A 13,896-nucleotide genomic window follows, 5' to 3' on the forward strand; every position below is an offset into this window, starting at 1 on the left:
TGATTTTTAGGGAAAGCAGAGTGTAGGAAAAACATGTTGTTATCATGACTGTGCACATTAGTGTTGCAAACTACCTTGCCAAATCTAAGTGGGTTTTCCTCATTTTTTACAGTCACTTGAGAGCACCCGTCGAATGCTGCAGCTTGTTGAAGAGGTAAGAACTTGCATTTTAGTTGCACTTCTGTGGTAAGTAAAAGCGATAGAGAGTCTGATAGTGGAAGTTTGGGTTTTTTTTCTAACTCATATTGCTAGGTCACAGCCATGGCTTTATGTGCCACTCTGCCCCTCCCTATCTTTACCTTTTATGAGGATCATTCAAGACACCATGCCCTAGTTGCTGAGTGCCACACTATAGGCCAGCTGCAAAGGCACTGTTTTGCCCATGCCTGAGTACCCAGTGAGACAGGCTACTTGAGAAAAACCAAGCAAATAGCCTCTGAAGGAGACCTGGAGTCAGGACAAGTGGCTGATTTTGCTGCACAGTTCCAGGGACCTCATGCCAGCTCCTCTCTGATATCTTCACCACAACACTGCAAGCAGGGAAGGTGAAAAAAAGCCCTTGGTCTGTTTGCCCTCTTGTCTCTAAATAATTTCCCTCTCCATAAACACTTGCAGCTATTTATAGAACACCAGTCACCACAACACTTAAATGTCACTTCTTTATGTGTCTATGAAACATTTATTAGGATTTCAAAGCACATGAGATGTCCTATATTGACAGCTTTGGAAAAGAGAGCTGCCTGATTTTCCATGGTGTTAAGTAAGGAGACCTGGGTTTAGTCCCCATAGCTTATACCTGTCTGGAGGGGTCACTCCCAGAAGACAAAAACTGTTCAGTCATGCGTCATTTCACTCTCTTCATAACAAAAAGGTTTAAATGCCTGAATTCCCAAACTCAGTTTAGTTTAGAGTGCTCAGCCATCAGGTGATGGAAAACTTTGTTCCTGCCTGACAGGACACATTATTTTCAGACACCATGCAAGCCTTGGCTCTGGAGCTGGTGACACTTTTAATCAGGGTCATCAGCACTGACAGTCCCAGTACTGCTGACAACCAGAAAAGTCTCCAGCAGAGACAACAGGAAGAAAATTGCATCAGGTCTTATGTTCAGGAACAAGCACAAGTCCAGCCGCAGGCTTCATGGCCTTGAAATCAATCAGAACCATGGACATCAATGGAGTCCAGTAGAGATAGAATAAAATTCCTCTGTACAGATGGGTCACTGAGCACTCAGCACCACTTCTTCTGAACAAACACTTCAGATATGGCCCCCTTGCATCCAAATATGCTCTTGTCTCACAAGTAGTCTCTCCCTTTTTGCTGTTCAGTTCCCTGAACATGCCATTTCCAACCAACAATCTATGTTAGATGCTGAAATCAGTTCAATGGCATGGAAGAGAGTCTCTTGTGGGTACCTCCACAAATGCAAGGCAGGAGAGCCTGCTACCCCAAAGTGCCTGTGATCTAAATAGATGAGGCAGATGATGAGTGGGAAGACAGAGAGAAGCAGGAAAGGGAAGTGATTTGCTCAGGGCCAAACCATCAGTAAATATCAGCCTCATCTCTCCTGAGCTGTATTTATGCTACCTAAGCACTGCTTGAGTCTTCCTAACATATTGAATGAGCATACTGTGAATGCCACTGGAATTTCTGTGTTAAATCACATCAAATTGTAAAGCTGAAGGAGAACTGGGGTTGCTGAATTTACCAATTCATGCAGGTCTCTAGCACTTGTCTGAAGAGCTCAGCATCTCTGTGGACCTGGGTTTTATTCAGATGCTACAATATCTTCCTGTCCAAATAGAGAGGTTTCTAAAATTAGCCCTGAGCAGTCAAAGGAATTTTTCTACGAGCTGAATATTATTTTCACTAATGTGGCTACAAAAGACCTTTAAAATTGTTCCATGGTCTAAACAGTTGGTTGATTACTCTGACCCCATTTCCCTAGTGCTTTTTAAAGAATGAAGCATTTAGGGAGTGAAGACATTTCATACTGAAAACACAAGTAATGAGTGTCTTCTTTGAACTCACACTGCTCTGATTTAATAGACCCCCAAAATCCAATTCAGCTCTCTTTCCTAGCAGAACCTGTCTAGTATGTAGAGACAAAAAATATTATTTCTCAGTGAAAGAATGCTTTTTACTCTTTTCTCCTGATGGAGTGAAAAGGATGCCTCCTTGTTTAACCATCATTACTGCATACATATGTATGAATTTCTGTCATGGTTGGCTCTGCTCTGTTAGGTACTAGGAAAATAAAGAATCAACAGATTGGCTTGGCTCTGCTCTAGAGACAGAAGAGTTCTGTACACCTAAAGAAGATCTATAGCAGTACAAGGCATCCTCACTGCTGAAATGTAGGTCATAGCCTGGGGGACAAAGCCAGTGTTCCCAAAGACCATGACTTCCTTGTCCAAGAAGAATCGTCTGTTTGGTGACTATGCCCTGGTGCTAGCCACAGGAAATTTCAGCAAGGAAAAGCAAATCTGCTTTATACTTTAATAAACCAGCTTTGCAAGAAGCTAATTGTCTCAGTCCTAGCACAACAGGGGAAGCAAGGAGAAGTGGTGAGTCACTACTGCAGTGTCACCACTGCTTTGCCCCAAGGCAGCTACATACCAGAATGGCAGATGACAGAAATTACTTTGCCCTGTGGTGCCCAGTATATCCATGCAACATAGTTACATCTACACTGACCAGTGTTTGTTTGAGCTACTCAATGCTATAAAGACTGTATTTTACAGTGACGATGTGAAATGTCTGGGCCAAAACATATAAAAGTAATTAACTGAGGCAGAAGAAATGAAACTAAATACTGTTTGTAGCTGTTCTCATATTTTTTTATCGTTCAAGCTTTTTACCTCAAAGCCAGGTTCATGAAATGCAGAATAACACATGCAAGGGCAAAAGCTGAGTCTACTGCAACATTCCTGTGGAACCCCCATGTCTTTTAAAGAAAATCAGTTGTTGTAGGATACAAAAAAAGATGCTTCCTAGCTGTGATAAAGCAAGAGAAAAAATACCACCAGTATCAGAAAGCCCAGCAAGAAAGCACTTAGCAACATGTGCAGATGAAAGGAATATTTTGTACATCTAAATCCAGACAGGACTACCTTCTTCTCTCATAGGCTTCGAGGTTAGAGCCAGGCTTACTAATGTATCAAAGCTGAAATGGTAAGCTATAAATATTTGATAACCTCATGATGCTGCTCTATGCAGATTGTTGAACACACAGTATGCTGTTTTCCTCACATCCTTGTGACTGAAAAGTGAGTTTTCTTTGACCTTCTTATCACAGTCAAATGTTCCCTAGTCTGAAGAATAAGAGCAAAAATATTAGCCTAAAGTTTGGTCCAAAGCTTGTCAAAACTAATGTGAAAAATGCTTTTGACATCATTAGCTACTGAAACAGTTCTGCTCAGAAAAGTGTTCTAATCTGTGTAATTCCACAAAAGTAAGTATTTAGCATAGGAAAAGGTGGTTCATAATTCTGATCTCATATTTTTCCTACTCAGTATTAGACCCTATGTAAACCAGTGGAGTAGCACTGGGTCAGGGTCATTGCACTAGATAGAAAGTGGGTACACAGGATTCAAGGCTGGGGCTGCAGATTCCCATTGGCTGAGGATCTGAACCACAGGGTGGATTAACACCTGGATGAACAGGCTGAAAAGTAACATGGGTCTTTAATCAGTCATGGAAGACATTGAAGCATTAACAGAGTGACAGGGAACTTGCAGCAGGAGCTGAGGAAATGCATTACTATGATGACTTAAAATGTTTCCTGACCACATTTTTGTCTTTAGGGTGTTGACAATTGTCTTTAGTGTCTCTGGGAACTGCTAGCTAACATTGTCAGCCTGTCCTGGTATATAATTGTCTGCGTTAGTTTATTCAAAACAAATACTATCATCCATATTGATTAAAATAAAATTCTCCATCAAAGTGGAAGTTCGATGCTGGGGGTGCATATCTATTTTTCTCCTGATAGGTGACAAAAGCAATGTCTAGAATTTGAATTCTTGATCTGGTGTATCATTCTCTTAGACTGTTATGAAAACCACCCCTAAGGTCAAACCAAAGTTAGGACAGCTGTGTTTTGTAGCAGGCATGGATAGGACACAAAGAATTGTGTTCCTGAAGGGGCTGATGGGCCCTTTGAAAAGTCATCCAATTAATAATAGCAATAATAAGAAAAGCTACACCAATGCATTTTCCCTTCAAAGTGCTGGATTCAATGAAGCATCCACAGATTTTGACACCTAAGAGCTGAATTAAGCCCAGAGTTTTAAAATCCTATATTTCATCATTCTGATCTGTAGTTTAGCTAGTGGTCCAGTGGAGAACCTGGGCACATGCTTCATAAAGCACACTGAAGCCAAACCAGCACTCGCATTGGTTTGCTTTTATCTAAAAACTAAAGCTATGTAATACTGAAAGGTTGGAACACATCAACTTCCGTGAACCTTACAAGGTTCATATTCATGGTACTCTTCCACCTAATATGCACAGGAAGAAAGATGGCTCTAATCCTGAGGAAAGTGCAGCATTAGCATACATTTTCATAACAAATCGACCTCACTAGTCCTACCTGTTCATGCCTTTCTGTGTAAGATTTCACTGATAGTGAGCCCTGGATGTGGGTTGGAATCCTTCCTGAGTCTTCAGGACCAGGCAAATCAAAGCATGGACACCAGGCCATGTTATCCAGGTTTTATGGTTGATTGTTGTACAATATATTCCTCTAGGGTGGCATTTAAAAAATACAGCTCTTGTCACCCTCTATTACACCCTCTCTAAACAATCAGTTCAAGTATGCCTGGTGACACCTGTTCCTACTGAGAGCAAGTGGAGTTTCTGGTGATACCTTCAGCACAGAAAACACCAACACTGTCCATGTTCGGGATACAAACACACTTATTTGGTACATTTCTTCCTCTGCATTCCTTAAAATGAAGAAGATTTGTAGTTTCTAGAGAGGCCTCAGCCCATAGTCACCGAAGGTCAGTAACTGAGGGTTTCTTTCCTGCTCCTGGATGACACACACATTTTTCAAATAGCTCCATCGTAAAGATGTGTTAGATTTTGAACTACATAAAGGGTCAATCACAATGGAAATACCAAACTTTTAGGAAAGTCTGGATGCATTTTAAATGAACAAATGTTGGTGGTTTTTTGTTTGTTTGTTTGTTTTTTCTAAATGGGCTTTACACAGTTAATTTTTTTTTCTTTTGTGAAAAAGCTGAAAATTAATGCCTAATAGAAACTTTGAACAGGAGGAGAATGTCACTTGATGTCTGAATCACCTCTCATCTTCGTCAGTGAGCATCTTTTTATTAGCTTCAATATGTTTTGGATTAGGCCTCAGGCGCAGGCAAGTAAATTCAATGCACACTCTTTAATATTTTCACATTAATATTAATGAGATACAGTATTGCCTGATAAAGTTAAATGGCACTGATGGTCAGGCAAGTAAAAGAATATTGCACCTCTTTCATAAGGTCTAATTTCTGAATTGATGTCTCAGCATAGGTCTTAGGTTGCTGGACATCTCTGCTGCATGAAGACAGTTTGCTCAGATATTCAAAATAGGAGAAAAAGAACCTCAGTGTTAAGGGATAGTAAACATTTTTCAGCCTGACTGTGTCTGACTCAGTGGAAGTCAACTATTACATCACCAACTGCATGTTTTTGAGTCCAATATTTAGAAGGGTCCCATGCCAGACAGCACCATGTTTATTCAGACACAAGATGACTGAGGATCCATGCAATATTCTTGCATTTACATCAGGTATGTTTTTTAAAATACATATAAATGTTTTGGAGTAAGACACCCCTGGATACCACGAGCACAGAAAAAGCATGATAAAAAGCCGTTGTACATTCAGTACTTAGAAGGCCTGACATCTACTCTACAGGAAACAAGGTCATTAGAAGTGGATTCCTTACTCTAAGTAGGCAAATCTAAGATAACCCTTGGACCCTAAGTTTCTGAAAGCTGCCGAAGTAAAAGCTGTCTGAGATTCAAGTAAATGCAGTTATAAGCTTGAAGGGAGAGATAGCAGCAGTGGGTAGCTAGTAGATAGATGCCCAAAGAGTGGTAGGACACAGCAACATTATCGGGAGAGGCAGGAGGGTTTTTCTCTCCACCTGGCAGCTCATGAAGGGATTTTTAAGAGTGAGACAACCAAACACCACACACACCTGATATTTCCCCCAGTTTCTATAGTGGCACAAACATTAAAAACAAGAATGTGGGTACAGAGAGAGGTAGACAAGGGTTCAAGAGGCATCTCACATTCCTTTTGAAGTGAGCAGTATCCTGTTAAGCAGAGAGACACCAGATGCAGCAGCTAGCCAGTCCTCACATGTGGCAGAGGTTCAAGTTTACAGATGAGCCTATGTGGGCAGTGTGCTCCTGGTGTGCCTTGAAGCACGATGTAAGTATGGACTAGACAGCTGATGGTCACAGAGACTTCACTGCTCCCAATAAAAATATATCAGCAGAGCAGTTGGGAGGAAGGCTGATACAAAACCCTTAATCTGACTCAAGAATGGCCTGAAAAGTAAGAGGGATGGTCAGGACTCCAAGTTTCTCTTCCTCACGTTGCTGTGCAATTGTGGGCATCTCCCCTTGCCCTCTGCAAAACTGAAACCATCAACTTTATCTGCTTTACAGGGGGTACAATGGCTTTATGTACACAGAAACAGCTAAACATGCTGCACATGTCCAGGTAACCACGCTGGCAAGCTGTCAGGCCACAGAGGACTTACTTCATCTGTCATTGAAGTGAAACAGTCAGGAGATCTTTCAGGCCATTAATTATTCACAGATGTTATCACTGCTCCGAGCACAATGGAGCTTGTTTCCCCCTTGTAATTAAAAAGGAGCTAATCTAGCCTAGTATCACAGCACTCAGAAACCCGAGACACCTGATCACACCCAGAGTGATGATAACACATGCAAAAATTGTACTTGCAAAGGGTGCCTTGCTACTGGCTGAGGCAGGTGGGAGCTCTGAATTGCTCAGCTTTGCTCAAACCCAATATCCAGCAAAAGTGATGACAAAACTCCCACCTGTGGAAGCAGGGGCAAATGCAACATGTCCGGTGTTTTAAAATTCCTACCTTCAAGATTAATCCATAGTCCATAGATGCTAAAGGTGTCTTCTGCCTGAATTCAGACTTGGCTCAAATCCTTTTCTATTAGATCTCTGAGCCAAAAAAATATTACTTAATCCTATTAAATATTAGCCTGCTTTAAAATGGCTTTCCTAAGTAGGTATGCCTTCTGACTTCTGTGTTGCAAGGGTGGTGTACAAACCACTATGCCTCCTTCCCAAACATGTTTGTCTCTCATCTATTTTCCTAGGGAATTTCTCCTGTGGGATGAACATATGCATGAAGTATCAACACCCTTTTCTTCCCTTCTCCTGCCTTAGGGAGCTTGGAGATGAACAATATCTTTTAAGAAATTACTTGTGTAAAGTGATTATTTCAATCCTAAAGTCCAGGAGCTTGTCTTCCCTGCAGCATCCCAAAGAGTTCTGAAGGCTTGATGGCACAAGTGAGAGTACATGGTTCCATATACAGTGTCTGTAAACATAAGCTCTTTGGAGAGTGCCACCAGCCCCTTGTCATTCCTTTCACTGTTTTTCTTTTGTCTTTCTGTGTCCCATATCTGAATGTTCCCTCACTGATCTCTCTTTCTCTCTCTCTTTCTTCTCCCCTTCTCTCTCCTTACCTTGCTACCACTATTGGGATATAGAGTAAAGATGCTGGTATCAGGACTTTGGTTATGTTGGATGAGCAAGGAGGTAAGTTCAGATTGCTTCAGTAAGGAAGTATAACCCTCCTCAAAGTACTTTACTAATTGTGAGCAATCCTAAAAATGAGGGACATAAAATGTGTGGCTGTGCATGAGAATCTCAAAATCTTTGCTTTTAGTTTTGCTGTCTGACAGAGGAATGTGCAATAACTGCATAAGGTTCTGTATTCCTTTTAATCTGTTTCCTATTAATGTCAAAGAGAGCTGCAGGCTGAACTCATCCAAATCATCATTTTTTTTCCAGCAAGATTTCAGTCAAGACCCAACTACACAGTGAGAAGTTTTGCCTCCATAAGTCTAAAGTCCAACATTATTTACGCAGGTGCTATGTAATTTTCTCCCTTGTTTTAGCCAATGGTGGAAGATGTGTAATAAATGTATCCCAAGAGAAGGTAAAACTGGTTTAGTCTATGTAAAAAAATTCCATTGCTTTTTATATAGAAATGTCAGTGAGGATAACAAGAATTCAATATTAAAAGCTATGCCACAATCAGCTCATTATAACTGACTCTACAGGAGCATTCAAGCACATATAAGTGCCTGTCTGTGGATGACAGTGACAAAGACAACGGTAGATATATTCAATACATTCCAGGAAATTACATTTTTACCCATCATAATATTAGAAAGAAGCAGGTCGCTTTCCTGCCCTACCCCCCTCCAGCAAATTACTAAGTCTTCATTTGCTGCAGACCCCCAGCACCAGCAGAAGGATGTCTCCAAAAAGGAGTTAAATCAACAGAGTATACATTTCTGCTACTCTGTTTGAAATCAGCCTCCCAAAAGCCCTTGTTTTTATTTACTGTGTGACACCATACAAAACTGTGCTATAAATGTTTTCTACAGAGGTAGTGCTGTGTTACTCATCAAGCCCAATATGGCATTGTTGGGAAATTGACTGCAGGACTACTGTAAAGGCCCTTTTCATCTGTAACGTCCCTGTCTCTCTGGCACTAAAGTGACTGAGAAGTAATAACAGGACCTAAGCAGATGGTGTTCTCTCTCTTTTTTGTTTATTTTTGGTGTCTGTGTGTGTACGTCTCATTGCCCTCCTCCCCCCGCAAACCTCACCACATTTTGACACATCATTTTATCTTGACAACAACAATATTGCAGAGAATATTCTGTTGTCTTCTATATTATTTTCCTGAATAATGGCAGTAAAAGAACTATTACTGAATACAGAAAGCCAGATATTACTTACATTGAAACAGATACAGCACCTGCCTGAATAATGTGTTTTGTTTCAGAAGTGAATTATACAGCTAAAATATATTACAAATATTGTCAAAGAAAGCCTGGAAATACTCAGGTGTGCCTTGCAATGTAATTCATAGGCAGATCAGCAGAAACCTTAGTGGTTCCTGTAACTTCCCTTATGTTTAGTCTTGGGAAAGTATGTTCCAGTTCTTCAACTGTTATTTTTCCACAGATTGCTAGGGGGATTTATTTTGGTTTTAAGCCTTATTTTTGTTTTTTACTTTGGAATTCTACTACTGCTAAACCCCTCAATGCAGGAATTGTCTAGCTCTATTTTCTAGCTGTTCTAGGAATACTGGTCTGTGTGAGCCAAGACAAGGAGCTGAGACTGGACCCACCAACCTCACTGGAATCCAGAGAGCTCAGTATTAAAATCCAGTGAAACCTACAAGCCTGAGATGTAGTTAGTCCCTTCTTATAGAAAAGAATCAGACCATTTAAAAGCCTCTTTACATTGGTTATGGTCATGCCTTAAGTAGTTTAGTAAATTTAGCTTGTGACTACAAACTCTGGGTTTCTCAAGCAAAACATCCTAACAATGCTACAGACTCTGGGAATGTTGTAAACACTACTGTGCTGAATGTTTAAGTTTGGTCTCTTTAGACATATGTAGCTCTAATAATTCCTGATTTTTTTCTTATTTTAACAATAAAGGACTTATATTATTGGGTAAAACGTGCTAATGGTCACTTCCAACCTTCTGGAACTAGTGCAATGTGTGCAACTCACAAATGTCTCTGTGGATTATGAGATTAAGGAAATTATTTGCTAACACTGCCATGTGATCTCTTTTCAGCTGACTGCAGGAGTCACTTAAGATTATCAAGTGTTAGATATAAAAAAAACATGACATTGATCTTTCCAGTGGGCGGCAAGCAGAATATCTATCTAATCTCTGCAGTTGCTGGAAGTGCTACTTCTAGGTTTCCTTATGAAAACTTCTTGCTTTGAAGTTCAGCAGACCTTAAAAAGAAAACATCTTTGAGCCAATCTCAATCTGAATAACATGTAACAGAACTCATTTTTTGACATCAATAAGCAGAGGCCTTTGAGATCATAAAAGGAAATAAGTCAGTGTAATTTTACAATACTAGGTATCTATACAATGAAACACATTTGGCTAGCTTCTTTGCCTAAACCTTTAGCACAGCTGGCTGTGCAGCAGACCATGGAGTCTGTTATGATCTTACAGAGATGTGTAGCACCACAAGAGCCTTCATTATTCCTCTTTCACAGAGAGTGAGACTGCCATAAAATCTACTGAACCTTCCCCAGTGCAATTTGAAGTCACTGGGATGATAAGTGGGATTTTGGAGTAGCATCTCTACAATATTGAATTATTTTTTGAGCCAAGTATCACCACCCAAACTAGTACAACACATTCCCCTGGAGAGCACACTGGAAGGAGCCAGGGAGTTAGATTCTCCTTGCAAGATTTGTTTTCTATTAGTGAGAAACTCTGTTAGAGACACTATGTACATCTGTAATAAATTTTTAAAAAGCTGCTCTTAAGAATCACAGAATATAAGGAGTTGGAAAGGGACTTTGAAAGATCATCCAGTCCAACCTCCCTGCACAGCAAGATCACCTATAGCACATCACACAGGAACACGTCCAGTCAGGTTTTGAATATCTCCAGAGAGGGGGACTCTACAATGCCCCTGGGCAGCCTGTTCCAGTGTTCTGTCACCCTCACAGTGAAAAAATTCCTTCTCATGTTTACATGAAACTTCCTATGCCTCAACTTTCACCCATTGCCCCTTGTCCTGTCATTGGGCATCAATGCTTCCCTAATTATTTAATTATAAAGCTCCCTTAATTAATTATTTAAATATTGATATGTACATAATACTTTAAAATATTTACATTTTACACTAGAAATGTCATGATGCAAAAGGCTATCAAACAGTAGCAATTGCTCTGCTTCATTAAATATGTCTTTGATGCATACCAACTTAGAGAAATGCTAAGATTTGGAAGCATGATGGTTAAAAGCAGGCCATAGAAGTGAAACTGACAGTATAAAGTGGGGATATGGAGATAAACCTGAACTACTGATACTGGATGGGCCCCAGAGTGATAGCTTTCTTCCTCCAAAGGGAGCTTCCCTCATCTGGCGTATCAGCAGACAGAAAGACCTGGATCTTTAAGGTCTTTTTTGTGTAATGATGTCCTTGTGCAGTTTATTACAAAAGAACATTCTTCTATTTAAAATGAGGTGGAGAGGAGAAACTTTTGCAATAATAGCAGTGTCAGCACAGCCATTTTTCACCCAAGACAAGATAGAGGAATAGTACAACTTTGATAAGCCATAAAGAAAATGTCAATGCAATAGGAATTTTCTTCCTGTGACACAGTAAATGCACAACCAGTAGTCAATATAGGGAGCAGCTTTATCTGTACTCCAGATCACATTGAAGTATGGAGATAAAACTTTGAAATAACTGGGTGCCTCAGCAAGTGTTGGCATCATTTGATGACACTCATACTAACTGACCTCTGTTCTTTTTGCATTGTGAGTGCTACATTTTTGTATGAGTTATGACTGACTTGTTTCTATGGTACTGAGAAACAACTGCAGTAAATACCATTCCTTTCCATCAGAGACCAAAATTATGTCCCCTTGCACAGCTTATCTCCTACTCAACAGCTACCTTGACTATTGATAGGCAGTAAGATGTCAAAAGCAGAGTTGTTAAAGGTGCTCCAGCAAAATCTATGAGCTGAGATGATCACAGTCAAAAACTGTTTGCTAATTAACACAAAAAAATTCTTCCAGATTCTCTAGGGAAAATGGTATTGTTTTGAAAGTCTAGTACAGAACAAAAGACAAACAAGTGCCCCTCAAAGCAGGTTATGCCTTATCTACGATTATTTTTAGCGCAGCTACACAAGGGCTCACAAGCACTCTCCACTCACACCTGTGCTCAGTAATAACTTTCAGAGTGAAGCTAGGTCAGGACTCAGAATTTCTGAGAAGGCTGCTCTAGAAACGTACTACACTCTGACACGATTATCCTTTATAGAAAATGGGATCACCAAGGATCATTGCAAATAGTTCATCTGCTGACATTCTTTTAAATTCAGCTTTCTTCTATGCAAAGGTGATTACAATGTGTTCTTAGATGTGTTTATCTTCTTTTTTTCCCCCCCCTTTTAATCTAATTAAAATTGTCCTTTGTGGAAATTGCTTCATTGCACAATACTTCAGGCAAAGGAACAAAAAATGAGCAAGTTCCCTTTTTCACAAGCATTCAACTGATGTTCAAGCACAGGCCCCAAATCTAGGACTCTAGTGAAGAATATCAGTTGTGAATTACAGATGAGGGATGAAAAGGTGGAGCAACAATCCACTCTTGTCATGTAATGGTCCTGTATCCAGTACTGTTGTAAGGTGGTTTTGAAGCTGTGTTTGCTCCAGACACCACAAAGGCAGCTGAGGTATATTCTTGCTACACCTTCTCTTTGCCAGCCACTTCCCCAGATCAGTCATAGGGTGAGGATTTGCAAGGGTGTCATGGAAGGTCATAGCAAAGACTCAATGACAAAGGACTATAACACTAGAGAAGGGCTAAACAGACTAGCTTATGGTCCCTCAGTTGCCTGTGGGTTTAATTCAGAATTAATTCATAAGTATAAAAATATAGGTACCCTAAGACATGCCATTAGTTTGCTGAAAGATCTGGAAGATCACCATGTTTGAATCAAAGTGACATTCTAAGACATAAAAGGGTATCAATATGCAAAAAGGACTAATAATCATCAAAGCTTCCTAGAGAAAAAAATGAGGGACTTCTCAGTGGACCATACCTCTGATGTGTATTCTGTCTTAAGAGGATGCCAATTCTCTTATATATCATACACGATGCAGATCTAGTATACTCAAAGAATACTGCAACAAACCATCAGACTTTTAAAAGCTGACATTGAAGAGCTTCTCTAAATGGGAGAAAAAGTACATCACTTTTTGTGAGTGTGAATCTGTGTAGGTTGGTGCCATTGTATGCCAGCAGACTGTCTTCCCTAAAGCCTGTAATGCTATACGCACAACTGGAGTAGGGAAGACCTAATATAACAGGCATTAAATTGACCTTTGGATAGCCATCTGATTTCCTACTGGCAGTGATTCATTCTGGGCCTGATTCTAATATCAGTTATACCAAAACAAATCCAGAGTGTCCCCATTAAGTTAATTCCTCTAAAATATTTATGCCTCAATAATTGTGGTTAGACTTTGTTGCCTGTGGGACCAGATCTTTGACAGGTATAAATCGATGCTGCTCCATGAAGTCAGTATAACTACTCTGATTTAAACCAATCAGCAATCCAGCACATGCCATTAACAACTAGCAAATGGTTTTTGGACCAACAGCCAGCTGTCTAGACTTCCGGGCTACAAATATGACATGGGCTTTTTAGACTGATGAGGTTTCCTTTAATGAAAGATAAATCAGTTGTGGGTCTCTTTTCTGTTCAGAAATAGCATAAGCATCACACACAAATCCTGAAGCAGGATAAATTAAGTCACATTCCTGGAGAGAGCTATAATTTAAATGAAAGTCTTGTAGTCATGTCAAATACACTCTTTGGTCTGCACTCAAGTATTCAGGCAGAGTATGAATGATAATGAAGGTTCAAAAAGCCTTCCTACAAACTTTGCTTCAGAGAATATTCACCCGATTAACGAAACATGCTTAGACTGAAAGCCACTAGTGGTACCAGATCTAGGACTGGTCCCTGCAGTCTGCTTCTTCTACTGGACAGCCAAAGTTAGATATACATAGGCAGCAAAAACAGTGAAAGAAAGG

The 13,896-nt window shown here is 40.1% G+C and overlaps 1 protein-coding gene across 2 annotated transcripts in view; it reads left to right on the forward strand.

Moving 5' to 3' along the window:
* The window catches only part of SNAP25 (synaptosome associated protein 25), a 68,165-nt gene that overhangs the window by 39,692 nt on the left and 14,577 nt on the right, over nt 1-13,896 (forward strand). For both annotated transcript variants that reach the window (XM_064146123.1, XM_064146122.1), the window contains exons 3-4: nt 113-154; nt 7,769-7,817. In XM_064146123.1, the coding sequence (XP_064002193.1) occupies nt 113-154; nt 7,769-7,817 (91 nt within the window). The remainder of the gene's footprint in view (nt 1-112; nt 155-7,768; nt 7,818-13,896) is intronic.

The sequence above is a fragment of the Pogoniulus pusillus genome, chromosome 7 (genome assembly GCF_015220805.1).
Source record: "Pogoniulus pusillus isolate bPogPus1 chromosome 7, bPogPus1.pri, whole genome shotgun sequence".
Taxonomy (NCBI): domain Eukaryota; kingdom Metazoa; phylum Chordata; class Aves; order Piciformes; family Lybiidae; genus Pogoniulus; species Pogoniulus pusillus.